At 45.2% G+C, this 18,628-nt stretch overlaps 2 protein-coding genes and 1 long non-coding RNA gene across 7 annotated transcripts in view; 2 read left to right on the forward strand and 1 right to left on the reverse strand.

Annotated features, from left to right (window-relative positions):
- The window catches only part of LOC126963577 (E3 ubiquitin-protein ligase RBX1), a 598,764-nt gene that overhangs the window by 517,839 nt on the left and 62,297 nt on the right, over nucleotides 1–18,628 (reverse strand). Inside the window, exon 1 of one of the 2 annotated variants that reach the window (XM_050805846.1) lies at nucleotides 2,796–2,799. The exons of the other annotated variant lie outside the window; for it this stretch is intronic. The gene's annotated coding sequence lies outside the window, so the exon portion shown is untranslated. Of the gene's footprint in view, nucleotides 1–2,795; nucleotides 2,800–18,628 lie in introns of those variants that run through there. 2 annotated transcript variants of the gene reach the window in all.
- MRTFA (myocardin related transcription factor A) overlaps nucleotides 1–18,628 on the forward strand; it is a 217,625-nt gene that overhangs the window by 173,692 nt on the left and 25,305 nt on the right. For all 4 annotated transcript variants that reach the window (XM_050805826.1, XM_050805823.1, XM_050805825.1 and 1 more), the window contains one exon: nucleotides 18,113–18,168. In XM_050805826.1, coding sequence (XP_050661783.1) covers nucleotides 18,113–18,168 — 56 coding nt within the window. The remainder of the gene's footprint in view (nucleotides 1–18,112; nucleotides 18,169–18,628) is intronic.
- On the forward strand, nucleotides 11,921–14,998 carry LOC126963696 (uncharacterized). The gene is made up of 2 exons (XR_007729195.1): nucleotides 11,921–14,040; nucleotides 14,348–14,998. It is a non-coding gene; the product is annotated as an uncharacterized LOC126963696 (long non-coding RNA).

Genomic DNA, 18,628 nt, shown 5'->3' on the forward strand with positions numbered 1-18,628 from the left:
GGTGACAGAGTGAGACTCCATCTCATTCATACATACATACGTACACACATACATACATACTGGGATGCCATGGGATTTTTTTTTTTTTTTTTTGAGACAGAGTCTCACTCTGTCGCCCAGGCTGGAGTGCAATGGCGTGATCTTGGCTCACTGCAAGCTCTGCCTCCCGGGTTCATGCCATTCTCCTGCCTCAGCCTCCCGAGTAGCTGGGACTACAGGTGCCCGCCACCACGCCCTGCTAATTTTTTGTATTTTTAGTAGAGATGGGGTTTCACCGTGTTAGGATGCTCTTGATCTCCTGAACTCATGATCCGCCCACCTCAGCCTCCCGAAGTGCTGGGATGACAGGCCTGAGCCACTGCGCCCGGCCGCCATGGGATCTTTTCTCCAAGTTATGAATTCAAAAGAACTAGCTTCTAGACCAGCCCCGTCCAATAGTACGTTAAGTGAAGACAGAACTATTTCTATAACACTAATCACTAGCCACATGTGCTGTTGAACACATTTTGAGTTGAAAAACTGAATTTTAATTTTTATTTAATTTTAATTAATTTAGATTTAAATAGGTGCATGTGGCTATTCTAATTAAATGGTCACATTTGGCTAGTTGCTATTGTATTAGAAAGTGGAGTTTTAAGCCAGGCACAGTGGGTCACGTTTGCAGTCCCAGCACTTGGGGAGGCCAAGGCAGGAAGGTCTCTTGAGCCCAGGACTTTGAGACCAATTGGGCAAGATAGATCCCCATCTCTACAAAAAAATTTTTAAAAATTAGCCAGGCCTGATATCACATGCTTGTGGCCCCAGCAGCTTAGTAGGCTGAGACAGGAGGATGGCTTGAGCCTTGAACCCACAAGGTCGAGGTTGCAGTGAGCTGTGTTCATGCCACTGCACTTCAGCCTGGATGACAGAGCAAGACCCTGTCTCAAAATAAATACACATATACATACATTCATTCATATATACATACACATACAAACAAAAGAAAGAAAGTATAGTCTTAGACCTTACTTTGTTTCTTAGGAGTTAGAAGACTTTGGGCAACTCAGTAACTTTTCTGAACTCCCACTTTCATATAATTGGGATAATAACCCATCTTAAAGGTTACCCACAGAATTAGTTACCCATGGAGTGATAACTTACCCACAGAGTTAGTTTGGAGATCAAATGAGGTGATGTATTTTTCATGCTTTTGAAATGTAGGAAGTAATATTCTCATTTAAGAATGGAGGAGCTTGGGCCGGGTGCAGTGGCTCACACCTGTAGTCCTAGCACTTTGGGAGACCGAAGCGGGTGATGGATCACAAGGTCAGGAGATCGAGACCATCCTGGCTAACATGGTGAAACCCCATCTCTACTAAAAAAAAAATACAAAAATTAGCCAGGCGTGGTGGTGGTCGCCTGTAGTCCCAGCTACTCGGGAGGCTGAGGCAGGAGAATGGCGTGAACTCGGGAGGCAGAGCTTGCATTGAGCTGAGGTCGTGCCACTGCACTCCAGCCTGGGCGACAGAGCGAGACTCAGTCTCAAAAAAAAAAAAAAAAAAAAAAAAAATGGAGGCACTTGGATCCACCATGTTGATGTTGTGACTATGAAAGCAGCTTTAATACATACATACACACACCTACCTCTTAAGTTATGTCAAAACTAGTATTTAGGAATAGGAATTGGGCTAGGTATAGTGGCTCATGCTTGTAATTTTAGCACTTTGGGAGGCCAACGTGGGTGGATTGTTTGAGCTCAGGAGTTCGAGACCAGCCTGGACAACATGGCGAAATCTCATCTCTACAAAAAATACAAAAATTACCTGGATGTGGTAGCAAGTGCCCATAGTCACAGCTTGGGAGGCTGAGGCAGGAGGATCGCTTAACCTGGGAGCCGAGATTGTGACACTGCACTCCAGCCTGGGCAACAGAGTGAGACCCTGCCTCCCCCACACCCCCACCCAAAAGGAATAGGAACTATTTTCCAATAAATACAGTTCTTAATTTTACTTTCTGTCCTACCACTGGATTAAAAGACAATTGCTATAAATTGTTAGTGATCAAAGAACTTCTAGTCAGCATGGTACTACTCTGTTAAGATCATTCTCCTTTTGGTCATATATTAGCAGGACTATCATTTTATTAGCTTGCCCTCTGCCTGGGAGTAGATGTAGATGTTTCTGTTTAACCTCTTTCTCTTGAAACCAAACAAGTGGCTGTGTTAGAAATGTTTTTAAATTTCTGGGCAACTTGCCAAGAGACAGAAATGTTTAGCAGTGGGGACACAGTAGGGATTCCAGGGCAGATGAGGGTCTGGTTTGAGAGTGATCTGTCCCCCACCCCCACCCCTATTTTTTTTTTTAACAATGTTTTTTAACCAAAATTGTAAGTTTCAAGAAAATATCACTTGTTTGCTTTTAAGTGGAGTGTTACACTATCAGGGACATTAGGTCTCAGTGGATACTTCATAAGTGAGTGAGTTTGGGTGGGGACTAGGGCGAGGGCAAATCCTTTCTCTCTGGGCCTTTATCATCTCTCATATGCTCCAGTCCATTTGGGAGTTACTGAAAGCTCTGTGTGATCATCTCTCAACTGCTGCCCCTGTGTGTCAAAGAAGTTTGGCTGTGATCCACCCAGTGCCCCTTTCCAGTAGGAGCCCAGAAAAGGCTTTTCCCAAACCCTGCAATTGGCCCTCTGCCCCAGTCTGGTCAGTGCCCTCAGACTCCCGCTTCCATCAGAGCTCAGTTGCAGGATATGGTGGTATAACCCATTTGGTGATCATTTCCTTATCTTTTCTTTCTTTAAGAAGCAGAGAACCCCACCTAGTGAGATGATGTGTCTTCACTACAGGGATGTGACTGTATAATTGTAGTTGAATCCCTACTTTAAGTTGCATTTGATAAACACCATAGTGAAACATGTTTTCCAGGAGTGAGGCTGATCTGATTCCTAGAGTTGAAGCTGAGAAAAAATTGTGTTAGGTATGTGGCTTCAGGAATCTTCTCTTTTATCTCTGGAGAAGGCACATCACTCCCAGGCATTTTATGCTGCATTTGTGTCAGCGTCCTCATCTCTCTTCTGCTGTTGTAGAGTGTGTTTGTACCTCAGTGATCAGTGACTAGCATAGAACCTCCTCCTTGGCCAGTTGCCAGCAAATCCTAAAATAATACTCTGCAGTGAGTGGTGTGTCCGTGTTCTGAATGTGTTCATTGTTCAGTTGGAGGCAGAATCCAGCCGTGAGCTGTGCTGAACAGGCCGTAGAAAGCATTCGTCATCGTCGTCTTTTTTTTTTTTTTTGAGACAGAGTGTTGCTCTGTTGCCCAGGCAGGAGTGCAGTGGGGCAATCTTGGCTCACTGTGCCTTCTGCCTCCTGGGTTCAGGCAATTGCCTCGGCCTCCCAAGTAGCTGGGATTACAGGCGCCTGCCACCCACACCTGGCTAATTTTTGTATTTTTAGTAGAGACAGAGTTTCACCATGCTCGAACTCCTGACCTCAGGTGATGTGTCCACGTCAGCCTCCCAAAGTGCTGGGATTACAGTCATGAGCCACTGTGCCTGGCCGAAAGTAGTCTTCTTGATATGAGTTCTTCTTATAGTTTGATATCTAAAAAGTACAGCAGGTGTTAACCTTCATTAATAATTGGTTATTGAAGAATCTGAGATATCCAAGGCTAACTTCTTATCAAGAATAAAAGAAGGTTATAAGATCGCTTGTAGGTACTACTCACTATTTTACCTGAACAATACACATCTTAATCACATACCCAAGGAGAGTCCTGATAGATAACTGATGATGGTGGTGATTTAAAAGTCTTCAGGCTGGGTGCGGTAGCTCACGCCTGTAATCCCAGCATTTTGGGAAACTGAGGCAGGTGGATCACGAAGTCAAGAGATCAAGACCATCCTGGCCAACATGGTGAAACCTGTCTCTACTAAAAATACAAAAAATTAGCTGGGCGTGGTGGCGCATGCCTGTCGTCCCAGCTACTTGGGAGGCTGGGGCAGGAGAATCTCTTGAACCTGGGAGGCAGAGGAGGCAGTGAGCCGGGTTCGCACCACTGCACTCCATCCTGGGCTACAGGGCAAGACTGTGTCTCAGAAACAAAAAAAACAAAAAGAAGCGTCTTCAGCCAGGTGGGATGTTACTTGCAGGAGGGCACAGGTGATCTGGAGCTTGTATTCTAAACAGATCACTTAGTCATATTAATTATGGGGACTTCTGAAAGAGGCAATAGAAAAAATTGGTTTGCACTTTGCCAAAAAGTATACTGGAGTGAAAATAGACTGATCCAGGGTCTTAGACTGGGCTGTGGTATGAAAGCCAGATATAAACATGGCTGGCCTATGTCAAAGAGGAGCCTAGAAGGTCAGATTCAAGATATTTGATCACTAGTACATTAACCTTTTGGAATTCCCTGTGTCAATACTCGTGCTAAATGAGATGTGTACTTATCTCTCTCAGTCTTGAGCCCCTTTAACCATCATTGGGGTCAAGAGCAGGAGACGCTGGAACAGTTTGCACTCTTGGGAAGGAAAAGATTTAGCATCCTACGTCTCCACTTCTTACATTCATTCTTGGGAGTTGGTCTTCCTGCTGGTTTGGGTAGGGGTGATAGCTGGTGCCAAAACAGGGGTGGTGGCAAGCATGCATACCAAAACAGGATGTGTATGAAGAACCCTTTATGACTGCTAGTTTGGATCCTTGCTTGCCCCAGAATATGCGGTCCATTCTGCACACCTCACCACACAAATTCTTTCTTTGATTCACATGAACTTAGTTTTGGTGCTCATTTGTCATGGTCAGTCTCTCGAACTGTTGACAGACCTCTTTGGTTGATGGTCTTTATTAAAGGATTTTTGTAGGCATTTTAGTTTGTCAGCTAAAAACAGAAAGACAGAAAATGGAAGTCAAGCCCAGTCCAGTTAGCTCTCAGCATTTGACTCTATACACCTGCTCTTTCTTTCGGAATGGTGATAAAGAAAAAAAGCTACATCAGTAACAGCCCTTAAGCTTAACATAACTTCTAGCAGATGGCAAAGCACTTTCATTTTAATGCTAATAATTACGCAATACAGCAGTTAGTCTAATTGCTATTTTGCAGATGAGGCTACTGAGCCTCAGAGGGGTCTTGGGACTTGTTGTAGGTTACATGGGCACTGAAAGATAGGCAGACCCAATCCAGGTTTTCTGGCTACAAACCCTGTGCTAATTCCTGAAAGTCACAGTTTATGGTGGTTCTTGTCCACATGGGCATTTTTGTGATGATAGCCTGCTATGCTTTTGCCAAAATTTCAACTTTAAAAAATCTTTGAAAAATGAAGAGGCTGGGTGAGGTGGCTCATGCCTGTAATCCGAACACTTTGGGAAGTTGAGGTGGGTGGATCACTTGAGGTCAGGTGGTTGAGACCAGCCTGGCCAATATGATGAAACCCTGTTTCTACTTAAAAAAGAAACAAAATACAGAAATTGCCAACTGTGGTGGCAGGCGCCTGTAATCCCAGCTACTCGGGAGGCTGAGGCAGGAGAATCGCTTGAACCCGGGAGACGGAGGCTGCAGTGAGCCCAGATTGCACAACTGCACTCCAGCCTGGACGACAGAGCAAGACTCCATCTCAAAAATAAATAAATAAATACACTATTAAAAAAAAATTGAAAGCAGCATCAAAGCAGGACCTATAGTTGGTGAGATAGGGTGGTGGAATTGAGAGGAACCCTATCATTTGTAAGCACTTCAGTACAAGTGCTTTCAGGTTGCTGTTCATTTGAAGGCCGTGGGCATCTTTCTTCTTTTGTCATAATAACTCTTCAGTACATCAGAGGTTCTTGATTTATTTTGTGTCATGTATTCTTCATAGAGAATCTTCCACATCCTCTCACAGTTGTCTAAGCAAGCACCTAACATTCACATAGTTCCAGGGATCTATAGCTGCTCTAAAGTGGGTGGTACAGTGTGCTCCAGGTTAAGAGATTCTCATCTACCTGGATATGGAATCCTAAGAAAAATCCTATCTAATGCTAGTGTCAACCCTTACACACCAGTGACATAGCCAACCTCTTCTCTTCTGTCACTCAGTGTGTGAGGGATCCTCTCCATTCCCTGCACTACCAGTGAACCTCTGTGCTCCTCACCTTTTGGGTGGTAAGACCAAGAACTACATTTCTGTAGCTGTAGCTGCCTTCCCTTGGGTGACTAGCATGCCTCTGATAAAACCATCAGGGTGTGGAATCCATCCCATCTGAATTAGGCCCTAGCCAGGGTGTGAGGAAGATCGCAAAAAGCCCAGATTCTCTGACTCCCAGAAAAATATGCATTGCAGTGATCCTGAAAGGAGTCCAGGAAATTAGAACTCTTTACCTACACAGCCAACAGAATTGACATTTTGAATCAAGCTATTGAGAAAATTCCGTAAGTCCTTCTTTACTAAATGTACTTTTAATCAGCACCTGGTATTAGTGAATAAGCAAATAAAATTCTTACTTTCTCGTCTCTTTGCCTTTGTTAGATTAGGGAAGCAATGTGTTTCAAGTTTAGTGGCTCTAGCATTACCCAAATTGCTTACTAAAGATTATAATTCTTAAGGCCTAGGAATCTGCATTCCAAGAGATTCTTGCACACCGTAGACATTTTCATGCAAATGGTTCTTGGTCTACACTTGGAGAAACATTGGGCCATGGACTGCTGGCCTCCTCCCCCTTTTCGTTTTTTTTTTTTTTTTTTTTTTGAGATGGAGTCTCGCTCTGTCGCCCAGGCTGGAGTGCAGTGGCCGGATCTCAGCTCACTGCAAGCTCCGCCTCTTGGGTTTATGCCATTCTCCTGCCTCAGCCTCCCGAGTAGCTGGGACTACAGGCGCCCACCACCTCGCCTGGCTAGTTTTTTGTGGCTAGTTTTTTGTATTTTTTAGTGGAGACGGGGTTTCACCATGTTAGCCCATGTTAGGATGGTCTCAATCTCCTGACCTCGTGATCTGCCCGTCTCGGCCTCCCAAAGTGCTGGGCTTACAGGCTTGAGCCACCGCGCCCGGGCCCCTTTTCATTTTTAGTATGGTGTAGAATATTTTTATTCTCTTCTTCCCAGGAGTTCTGAAGTAGAAGATTGCCCTGTCCCCATGATTCAAGAGTTAATGGCAAATTTCTGTTCTTTTTTTTTTTTTTTTGGAGACCAAGTCTCGCTCTGTTGCCCAGGCTGGAGTGCAGTGGCGCAATCTCGGCTCACTGCAAGCTCTGCCTCCCGGGTTCACACCATTCTCCTGCCTCAGCCTCTCGAGTAGCTGGAACTACAGACACCTGCCACCACGGCCGACTAATTTTTTTGTATTTTTAGTAGAGACAAGATTTCACCATTTTAGCCAGGATGGTCTTAATTTCCTGACCTCGTGATCCACCCGCCTTGGCCTCCCAAAGTGCTGGGATTACAGGCGTGAGCCACTGCGCTCGGCCGAGTTAATGGCAGATTTCTGAGACAGGTGAGGCTATTGCATGTAAGATGACTGGGTACAGAAAAATTCTGAGCTTTCATCTCCAATGCTGGGAAAAGCCTGGCTCGCCTGCCTGTCTTACAGCTTTGTACCATATCGCTGGTCAGTTTTGGCAAGTGAGTTAACTGCCTAAAGCTGTATGATAGACTGTAATGCTAGGGCCAAAGGATGTGGCAAAAGACTCAGTTAACTTTGGATAGAGTATGATTATACAGTGACTCCTTTTCTGCTGTGCTGAAGGGAAAAGGAATAGCAGAATTTGTGCCCCTGCGACATTTTCTGAGGTTAGATCTGAAGGCTTCCCTGCTGTCCCATTGCCAATATTAGAGAAAATGACAAGGCAGCATTTATTTCCAAAGGAATAGCTAGGAAAAGATGACCAAATGCGAAAAACTAGATTTTTTTTTTTTTTTTTTGAGACGGAGTCTCGCTCTGTCCCCCTGGCTGGAGTGCAGTGGCGCGATCTCGGCTCACTGCAAGCTCTGCCTCCCGGGTTCCTGCCATTCTCCTGCCTCAGCCTCCCAAGTAGCTGGGACTACAGGCACCTGCCACCGCGCCCGGCTAATTTTTTGTATTTTTTTAGTAGAGACGGGGTTTCACCGTGGTCTCGATCTCCTGACCTTGTGATCCGCCCGCCTCGGCCTCCCAAAGTGCTGGGATTACAGGCGTGAGCCACCGTGCCCGGCCGAAAGACTAGATTAAAATCACTGTTGTCTGTTATTTATTTGGTAACCCATCATGCATTTTGTTTCATCTTGGGATTTTTTATTTAGAGACAGGTCTAGTTCTGTTGCCCAGGCTGGAGTGTGGTGGTATGATCTTGGCTCACAGCAACCTTTGCCTCCTGGGCTCAAGTGATCCTCCCACCTCAGCCTCCCAAGTAGCTGGAATCACAAGGGTGTGCCACGACAGCCAGCTAATTTATTTATTTTTTTGAGACAGCGTCTCACTCTGTTGTCCAGGCTGGAGTGCAGTGGCGTGATCTTGGCTCGCTGCAACCTCCGCCACCCGGGTTCAAGCGCTTCTCCTGCCTCAGCCTCCTGAGCAGCTGGGATTAGAGGCATGCACCATCACACCCAGCTGATTTTTGTATTTTTAGTAGAGATGGAGTTTCACCATGTTGGCCAGGATGGTCTTGATCTCTTGACCTCGTGATCCACCCGCCTCGTACTCCCAAAGTGCTGGGATTACAGGCGTGAGCCACCGTGTCTGGCCCCACCTAATTTTTTCGTAGAGATGGAGTCTCGCTAGCTTGAACTCCTGGGCTCAAGCAATATGCCCTCTTCGGCCTCCCAAAGTGTTGGGATTACAACCACACCTGGCATATCACACACTTGGTTTTCTATACTCCTTTATCCTCTGCCACCTCTTGATGGAATATATGTAAATAAAAAGATTTGGAATCAAAAGAACAAGAGTCTAGTCTTCATTCTGAAGTTGATTAGGATGTGATCTCAGGCAAGTCATTTCCCAACTGTAAAGTGTGGAAAATAGTACTGAGAAGCTCAAGTGAGGTAATTTCTAACACATTGTGGAGGTTATCAGGGAAAGCAAGGAGACCATTTTCAGCAAATCTGTTTATTTATATTACCTTCAGAAGCCTTTTTCTCAGCATCAAGGTTCGCAGGCACCATTCCACTTTATTTCTTTTCATTATAATTCACAGTTTTACAGGGTCCTGTGTGGCTTTGTCTCACTGTGTTTCCACCCACTCTTCTCCTTGTTCCTGCCACCCTGGCCTCCTTGATGCCATGCAGGCAGGATCCCACTGAGAGCCTTTGCACATGCTGTTCTCTGTTTGGAGGGCTCTCTCCCAGAGGACCGCAGGGCTCACTCTCTTCTTTTACATCTCTGCTCCAATGTCACCTTAATTTTTTTTTTTTTTTTTTGAGACAAAGTCTCACGTTGTTACTTAGGCTGGAGAGCAGTGGCTCAATCTTAGCTCATCACAGCCTCAACCTCCTGGCCTCAAACAAACCTCCCGCCTCAGTCCCCCCAAATAGCTCGGACTACAGGTGCACACCACCATGCCTAGTTTTTGTATTTTTCATAGAGACAGGGTTTCACTTTATTGCCCAGGCTGGTCTGGAACTTCTGAGCTCAAGCGATCCGCTTGCCTTGGCCTCCCAAAGTGCTAGGATTACAAGCATGAGCTGCCACCTGCAGCCAAATGTCACCTTATCAGAAAGTCTTTCCCTGACCATTCCATATAAAATGACCTCACCCTGTTACTCTGTCACTTATACCTTGCTTAATAGTTCTTCATAGCATATACTGCCTCCTACTGTGTTACATGTTTACTTGTTTTATGTATATCTTTCTTCAGTTGAATGTAAGCTCCACGAAAACATGAATAACCCAACACTCAAACGGGGTCTGACACATGTGGGTTCACAGATATTTATTGGAAGAATGAATGAGTAATGAACTGTTAGCACATCTGTAATTAACCTCTTAGGGGACACATACCTCTGACTCCACTTTCTCACTTCTTATTCACTCTTTAATCTATTGCAATAAATTTCTTCTTCCACCAACCCACTGGCATAGCTCTGAGACTACTGACTATGTCCTAAGCGTAAGTGATTCTCTGGAAACTTCATAACCCTTATTTTGCCTGACTTCCCCACTGTTAGCATCTCTCTCTCTTTCCTTTTACAGGCTTTTTCTTGAAGCTTACTTGGGGTAATAGCTTTGCCTCATCGCCTCCTGCCTCTGTGGCCCTCCTCAGATTCCTGTGCTGGGTGGGCTCTCTTCCATGCCTGGTGACCCTCCTCAGATTCCTGTGCTGGGTGGACTCTCTTCCATGCCTGTTCTTGAGTTCTGTGGTTTCTCCAAGACTGAGCACAGTCTCTCCCCGACTTCCCTAAGCTCACTCGCCCTGGATCACCTGTCTGGGAGTGTTAATAGCACAGCCATTCATCCAGTCACTCCAATCTGTTCTGATCCGCCTGCCTTGGCCTCCCAAAGTGATGGAATTACAGGCGTGAGCTATCACACCTGGTCCCAATATTTAATCAAGAATCATGCACTGCATTTGGTTGTTGTCAGTTTGGTCACCATCTAGAACAGTACCCCTACCTTTTTCATTTTCATGACACTGACTTGTTTTAAGTATCTGAGCTGCTTGTCTTGCACAATGTTCTGTATTCTAAATTTGCTTCCTCATGATTAGATTTAGGTTAAACATTTTTGGCAATAAGAAAACATAGATATATGTACTTCTTAACATCAAGGGGCACATGTTATCAGGCTGTATAACCAGTGATGGTGCTAAAAGTTTGAAAGGTGACACCAGATCTGTCTTTGTAATTAACACATAATCTATGGGGTATCATTTTGAAGCCATGTGAAAATCCTGTTTCCCCACAACTACCTGCCTAATAACGGTTTTAGCATCTATTGATGATCCTTGTCTGAACTGATTTTTACAAAATTGATTTTTTCAATAAAATTACAAAATAGTAAGGACTGCATTTTTATGATCACTCTAGTAATGATCAAGAGGCCACATAAAAGAACAGAGGGATGGATGGATGGATATATTTCTAGTTTCTACCTGGTTTGTTAAATGGGTTTATTCTCATACACACGTGTAACCCCCGTTGATGTTCTGTGTATATGCTCCCTGCTTCCACACTGGAAAAAGAAATGCAGCAGGCTTGCCTGAAAGAAGAGCTACTTGGACTGTGGCACTCCAGTGACCTCTGTTAAGTGTACTATGTTCATAGCCTTTGAGTTCCTCTGGATCCATAATTGTTGGTGAGCGTCTGGCGTATTATCAGAGATAGGAACCATCGTTTTTATTACAATAACACCTAATAAAGCAGGATTCAGACCTAGACACACTTAATATATATTCCTTCGTGATAGTGATGAGGAAATGAGGTTTGATAATGAATTGGTGTCATTCCTTGCTCAGAGGCATTTCTAGAACTGCTTGTGAATCCTAGAAAACTCATTTACCTACTTGTTTAAGTAAATCTGGAGCTGGTGAGGGAAAAGTGTTGGCTTGATGTCCTAAATTACCAAGGTAGGTTGGTTTTTAACAGTCTTTGTACTTACTCTTCAGTGCCAGCTTAAATCAAGACCAGTCTGGCCCTGGGGCCCCTGTGCTGTCATCACACATCTGTGTCTATACACACTGAGCACAGCACTGAGCTCCCCCTTTGCTATATATTGGTTGCCTGTGTGTGTATGTATGTATGTATGTGTGTGTGTGTGTGTGTGTGTGTATGTGTATATATATATTTTTTGTTTGTTTGTTTGTTTGTTTTCCCCTGAGACTGAGTCTTGCTCTGTCACCCAGGCTGGAGTGCAGTGTCATGATCTCGGCTCACCGCAACGTCTGCCTTCCAGGTTTAAGCAATTCTCCTGCCTCCGCCTCCAGAGTAGCTGGGATTACAGGCGTGCCCCACCACACCCAGCTAATTTTTGTATTTTTAGTAGGGGGGGGGTTTCACCATGTTGGCCAGGCTGGTCTCGAACTCCTGACCTCAGGTGATCCTCCCGCCTCGGCCTCCCAAAGTGCTGGGATTACAGGTGTGAGCCACTGCACCTGGCCTAGATGCCAGTATGTATTTTAAAATAAAATGGAAAGTTTTTCACTTTTTATTTCTTTAATTCACAAATGACCTCATTTAATTTAGGCAACAGTTGTGCTAGGGGAGAAAGAAAATGGGTGCTGGAAAGAGGGAACAGAATATTAATTGGTAGTTGTAGCCAGCCAGGGGCGGGGCCCACATCTAGAACTGAAACTGTGATTAAGAATGGCACACCTCTTGGCCACTTCTGTTCAATTGTTTTCTCTGGGGAGCTTGGTTATTTTTCTTTTCAGGATGTGCTGCACACTTCCCTTTGTTCACACAAAGCCACACAAGAGCTCCATTGGAACCAGCTCCCAGGGCAGCAGGAAAGGATCGAGAACTGCCGTCTGATATTGAATATGTATATTCTTACAAAACACACAAGGCTCTTGTCCTTGCATTGGTCTTTGGGGGCTTCTCTTTCCAGAGACTGCTTTCTAGGAGTGTCTGGGAAAATGCAGTTTTGAGTAATACTCTGGCTCCTCCTGCAAAGCTATTAAGGCATCAGGAAGAGGGGAGATGGACTCCTAGATGAATGCAGCCCTTGTAATTGGACGCACATTTATGGGGTAACTTTAAGTCCTTTTTTTCTTCAATTGGCAGAGGCCTAAACTTGGAAACCTATTTTCTGCTTCCTTGTGTCTTACCTCCTTGGCGTGGAACTTGAGGTGATTCTGGCTCCCCATTGTCATTTGTTCCTACAATCAAGAAAGCTCAGGGCTTACCCGTATCACTCTTACATCCCCTTCACTAGGCTACCCTCCACGTGGTGGCTTTTAACAAAGCTGGCTGGACACACACAGGAGTTGCCCTGTCCACCTCAAACCCCAGCGCACCACGAGCACTTGTTGTGGCTACTCCAGTCTCTTCCCAGATGAACTGAGAAACACCCAACAGGAAGTCCTGATACAAACCTGAAGAAAGAGGGGCCAGTGCTCACTCCTTTCACCTGGCAGAAGTGACTATTGAAATTGCTGAATCTGCTATCAGAGAAAAGAATTAAAAATGAGGAAAGAGGAGCACAGACTAAGCTGGCTTACTCAGGGACTGAGAGAAACTGACACACTTGTCAGAAGGTTTAGACAAGGGAAGAAAGGGAAGGCAGAACTAGACCTGGGTTGGGGTCCACCACTCGATGAATGGATGATCTGGCAGGTTACTGCATCTCAGCCAGTGTCAGTTTCATCACACATGGAATAACAGTCCCTGCCTTATGGGTTATGAAAAGGATCCAGTGAGTTTTTTTTTGAGACAGAGTCTTACTCTGTCACCCAGGCTGGAGTGCAGTGGCGCAATCTTGGTTCACTGCAACCTCTACCTCCCAGTTTCAGGCGATTGTCGTACCTCAGCCTTGCGAGTAGCTGGTATTACAGGTACCTGCCATCACACCCAGCTAATTTCTGTATTTTTAGTAGAGATGGGGTTTCGTCATGTTGGCCAGGTTGGTTCTGAACTCCTGACCTCAGGTGATCCGCCCGCCTCGGCCTCCCGAAGTGCTGGGATTACAGGCGTGATCCACTGTGTCCGGCCCTATCTTGAATTCTTTTCTTGGTCTTCATTTCTGGTTCTTCTGACCAGCTATCCTGTCTCAGCTTCTCCAACTTGTCTTCTAGTATCAGTGCCAAAGGCTGTTACATGGTGAGCTCCAGGTTTTGAACTGATTCTCAATGCTTGAGAGCCCTGGGGCCCCTCAGACGGGTCCCTGAACCCCTCTTCTAAGCCTTCTTTGCCCTAGTCTTTACCCAGTGCTGTGGCCAACCTGACTCTTGTATGTTGCCTGGACTCAGATAAGCATCTAAACTGTGTGTGTCAAAGAATATTGAAGCTACCTTGTCCCCCTACCCAACAGTTTCTTTTCTTCTCTCTCTTTTTTAGTGACAGAGTCTTGCTCTGTCACCCAGGTTGGAGCGCCACTGAACAATCTTGGCTCACTGCAACTTCTGCCTCTTGGATTCAAGTAATTCTCCTGCCTCAGTGTCCCAAGTAGCTGGGATTACAGGTGCCTGCCACCATGTCTGGCTAATTTTTGTAGAGACGAGGTTTTCACCATGTTGCCCAGGCTGGTCTTGAACTTCTGACCTCAAGGAATCTGATCTCCTCGGCCTCCCAAAGTGCTGAGATTGTAGGCATGAGCCAACATGCCTGGCCTTTTTTCTCTAATTTTTTTTTTTTTTTTTTTTGAGATGAAGTTTTGCTCTTGTTATGCAGACTGGAGTACAGTGACATGATCTCAGCTCATTGCAGTCTCCACCTCCTGGGTTCAAGGGATTCTCCTGCGTCAGCCCCCCAAGTAGCTGGGGTTACAGGTGCCTGCCACCATGGCTGGCTACTTTTTCTTTGTGTTTAGTAGAGACGTGGTTTCGCCATATTGGCCAGGCTGGTCTTGAACTCTTGACCTCAGGTGATACACCTGCCTCAGTCTCCCAAAGTGCAGGGATTACAGGCTTGAGCCACCATGCCCGGCCTCTCTTCTCTAACTTTTGAAGAAGTTAAGAAATCAACACAGAGGAGTGGAAAGAACTCTAGGCTAAGGATGATACAGAATTAGGTTATATCTTCCAATTCAGGGCCCTTAAACAAATTAGGTTATAGTCCTTATCCCTGCTATTTGCTTGCCTTTACTTTTTGGCCCTGTCCTTATCTATAAAATGGGATATTACCTACCATGTAGAATGATTAGGAATATTAAATTAGCTAACAGGTTTAAAATATCTAGAACAGTGCTTTTCATATAAGCACCCAATAGATATTAATCCCTTTCTTGCCATTACATGAAAATGTCCTTAATAGGACCAAATAGGAATTCATATAGAGTAGTCTGCCCTTACTCCTGAGGAACACGTGCCAAGACCCCGCAGTGGATGCCTGAAACTGCAAGTGGTACCAAATCCTGTATGTACTGTTTTTTTTTTTTTTTTCCTATACATGTGACCTATGACAAAATTCGATTTGTAAATCAGACATAGTAAGAACTTAGAGCAATTTTAACAATACGCTGTAATAAAAGTTATGTGAATATGGGCCCACTCAAAATACTGTAACATTTTTGGACCTTGGTTGGCCTAGAATAACTGAAACCATGGAAAGCGAAACTGCAGATGAGGGAGACTCTGTGTACTGTAGCTATTTCACCCATCACCTGTCCTCCACTAGTGGTGCACCACCCTTTGTACATGAAGATGATGTCCTCAAGATGTTCTGGCGAATTGTTTTCCTAGAAGTTGGCTTTGTACCTTACCCTTTGGGGATAGCCAGTGTGGGTTGTTGAGGCAGCAAGTGAGCCAAGGTTTTAGAGAATCTGTGGCTGCGGTACAGAAACTAGCTGGCCTGTGAGTGAATCAAGCCAGTGATTCAACCAAATTACAGCATTTGGTGACAGCAACAACTGAATATATAGGCACATATACCATTTGGTTCAGGGCACACTCACTGGCGTTTCTTCCTTACAAGGGTTCTGAGAGGTGGGCAGATTCTCACTCTGGAAGAAAATTAGACGCAGAAAGCAGTCACAACCCCTGTCACCCAGCAGTAATTGGTAGCACTCAGTACTAGAACACAGATCCCTTGACCTATCCAGAACTTCTGTGAGGTTTTGAACCCACTTGAGAACCAGAATTCCGGCTATTCAGATGAAAGTTTAGAGCTCTGCTGCAGAATCTTCCCGTCCTCCTGTCACTAGTCACCTTGAGTCTATTTCTTATAGAATATTAATTTACTGAGTGAATAATTATTGAGGGTATACTGTGTGCCTGGTATTCTAGGCACTAGGGAATGCTGTGAGTAACTAAAAAAATAGACAAAACCCTTGCTGTGCTCTGATGGGGGCATGTTGTAAATGTAAACATGGGAGACTGACAGTAAACAAGAAAAATATGTAGTATTCCGCCCTTTTTTTCTCGCCCAGGCTGGAGTACAGTGGCACTATCTCGGCTCACTGTAACCTCCGCCTTCTGAGTTCAAGCGATTCTCCTGCCTCAATCTCCTGAGTAGATGGGATTACAGGTGCCCTCTACCATGCCTGTACAAAAATTTTTGTATTTTTAGTAGAGACAGGGTTTCACCATGTTGGCCAGGCTAGTCTTGAACTCCTGACCTCATGATCTGCCCACCGCGGCCTCCAGAAGTGCTGGGATTATTGCAGGCGTGAGCCACCACGCCCAGACAGATATGTAGTATTTGTATAAAGACTGTCAAGACAGTGATGAGTGCTGCAGAGAAAAATGAGGCAGAAAAGGAAGCTGGGGTGGGGTGGACAGTGTCCATTTTCTCTTGATTCTTTGTACTTACTGTCTCATGCGTGTGCTAAGCTTTCCAAGAGGCAAGGTTATGTGTGATCCATCACACCCAGGTTCCTGCAGAGCAGGGCCTTTGGAGTGGAGCTAGCTTTACACAGTAGAAGCAGGTGCAGTGGGTGTCTGTTTACCCACTGAAATGCCCACGACCTGTCCATGTAAGAAGTAGGGAAGCACGGATAGTGCCCAGGTAGGTTGAGGAGGTAACCTGTAGTGGTTTTTCTTTGATGTTATTTGTTAAATCTAGAGCTCCCCCTTCTGTTAGAAGATGGGATCTCAGTAGTACTTTTAAGACTATAGTTTCTTTTTTATCTTAAGATTCACAAAAATTTTTTAAAATAAATACTGCTGGGACAATTGAAATTTTCTTCTGGAACTACTGTTGCTAAGGCCCAGCCCCCCACTAGGGGGGAGGAAGGAGGAAGAAGCACAAAGGCCCAGGCAGGATAGGGTCCTATCTATGCTCTCTTGCTACTTTTAGCAGCTCCTTAACCCTGCACTCCTACCGCAGCCAGCAGCCTAGCAAAAGTTATCTCTGCTCACAGTTTCACAGCTCTTTGGAAATTCTAGGGCAGCAGAAGTGAAACTGACCACAGTCTTATAAATTTCTCTCTTATTGCCTCTGTTCCCTACTTGAAGTGAGTCAGGCCTTTCCCTCTCATCCTCAGAGTGTCTTAAAATTTATTTGTCCTTACAGTCAAGTTTTTGACAAAAGGAGTCAGACCCTTCATTCATGGTGCAGCCTTTCTGGAGGCTCTTGGTTTGGTCTTGCCACCTGAGTGTTGTTTGCAGAAGTCGAGACTTGTGGTCTTTATGTGGTATCCCCAGAATAGAGCTGAGCCCTTCGTGTCAGCTGTTGGTTGTATGTGTTCCTTCACATATAATTGCTGTGGGGTTCTTTTAGTCCTTAGAGATGAAATTCAAGTTAATTTTAGCAGCACTATAAATATCAGGTGCAGTGAAGAAGGAAATAGCACCGAGTGGACATACATCTTTTTGGGTTTAACTGTCCCGTTGGAACGGTTTGGCCACTTTATGATTCCTCGTGAGGCTGAGGAAGTAAGGTTGACCTGGCATGCATCTATGCCTCTTCCTGTGTGCAGGTGTCCTGAGAATAATGTGAGGCCTAGCAGGCGTTCTTGGAGCCCTGGCTGATGGGGGATTTGCGGCTGACAGTCCAGTCATGGGCCAGGGTGTTTGTTAAAGTTACATTCCATGGGTGCACTTTAGACAGCCCAAGCTTAGGCAGTGACAGTTCCCATTAGGAATCATATTTTGGTTTCTACCAAAACTGTTTGAATGGGGTAGCTAAACCATAAAAATACATGCTTACTCAGGTGTCATTGCCTTCACTTCAGCTGATATTTATTGTACTAGTAACAGTAACGTGAATTTTTTTTTGAGACGGAGTCTTGCTCTGTCGCCCAGGCTAGAGGGCAGTGGCGCGATCGCTGCTTACCGCAAGCTCCACCTTCTGGGTTCACGCCATTCTCCTGCCTCAGCCTCCCAAGTAGCTGGGACTACAGGTGTCTGCCACCACGCCCGGCTAATTTTTTGTGTTTTTAGTAGAGACGGGGTTTCACTGTGTTAGCCAGGATGGTCTTGATCTCCTGACCTCATGATCTGCCCGCCTTGGCCTCCCAAAGTGCTGGGATTACAGGCATGAGTCAGTGCGCCTGGCCAGTAACATGAATTTAAGGTGCCTTCTCCACTGAATATTGTAGCCCTAGACATGATGCTTCGCTTGAAGGTAATTCTTTATGGTTCTTCTCTCAACAGCTTTGAAAAGTCCAGCTGCATTTCATGAGCAGAGAAGGAGCTTGGAGCGGGCAAGGGTAAGGTACCTTTTTTTCCCTCAGAACCCCGAAAGAGCATTTTCAGAGCTCATTGTATTGCTGGTTATATTTCCATTTAGAGCTTTCCATAGAACTCTGAGGCCAGAGCCTGCTAGACTCTAGGGCCAGCCCTGGCCTTGCAGTTTTAAATGGAAAACTCTTCTTCTCCTACCTCATCCCGTCTCTCATCCACCTCCCATGGTGATTATATGGAACATGATTGGAATGAGGTTTCTCTTTTAGTACATTTAAGGATATGGAACAATCACCTGATCCTCCTTCCCTGAATTTTGGAGTGCTTTGGAGACCACTGGTATTTCCCCATCTTTAATTCCACTTAACTTTTGTAGATGTTGGGACACAAACATTAGCCAATGGAAAAGCTTCCCAAGTCCAGGGTTACACTGCCCACACCTCACAGGATGGGCATTCCAAAGGGTAGGAAACCTCCCTGGTCTCC

The sequence above is a fragment of the Macaca thibetana genome, chromosome 10, assembly GCF_024542745.1.
Source record: "Macaca thibetana thibetana isolate TM-01 chromosome 10, ASM2454274v1, whole genome shotgun sequence".
NCBI lineage: Eukaryota > Metazoa > Chordata > Mammalia > Primates > Cercopithecidae > Macaca > Macaca thibetana.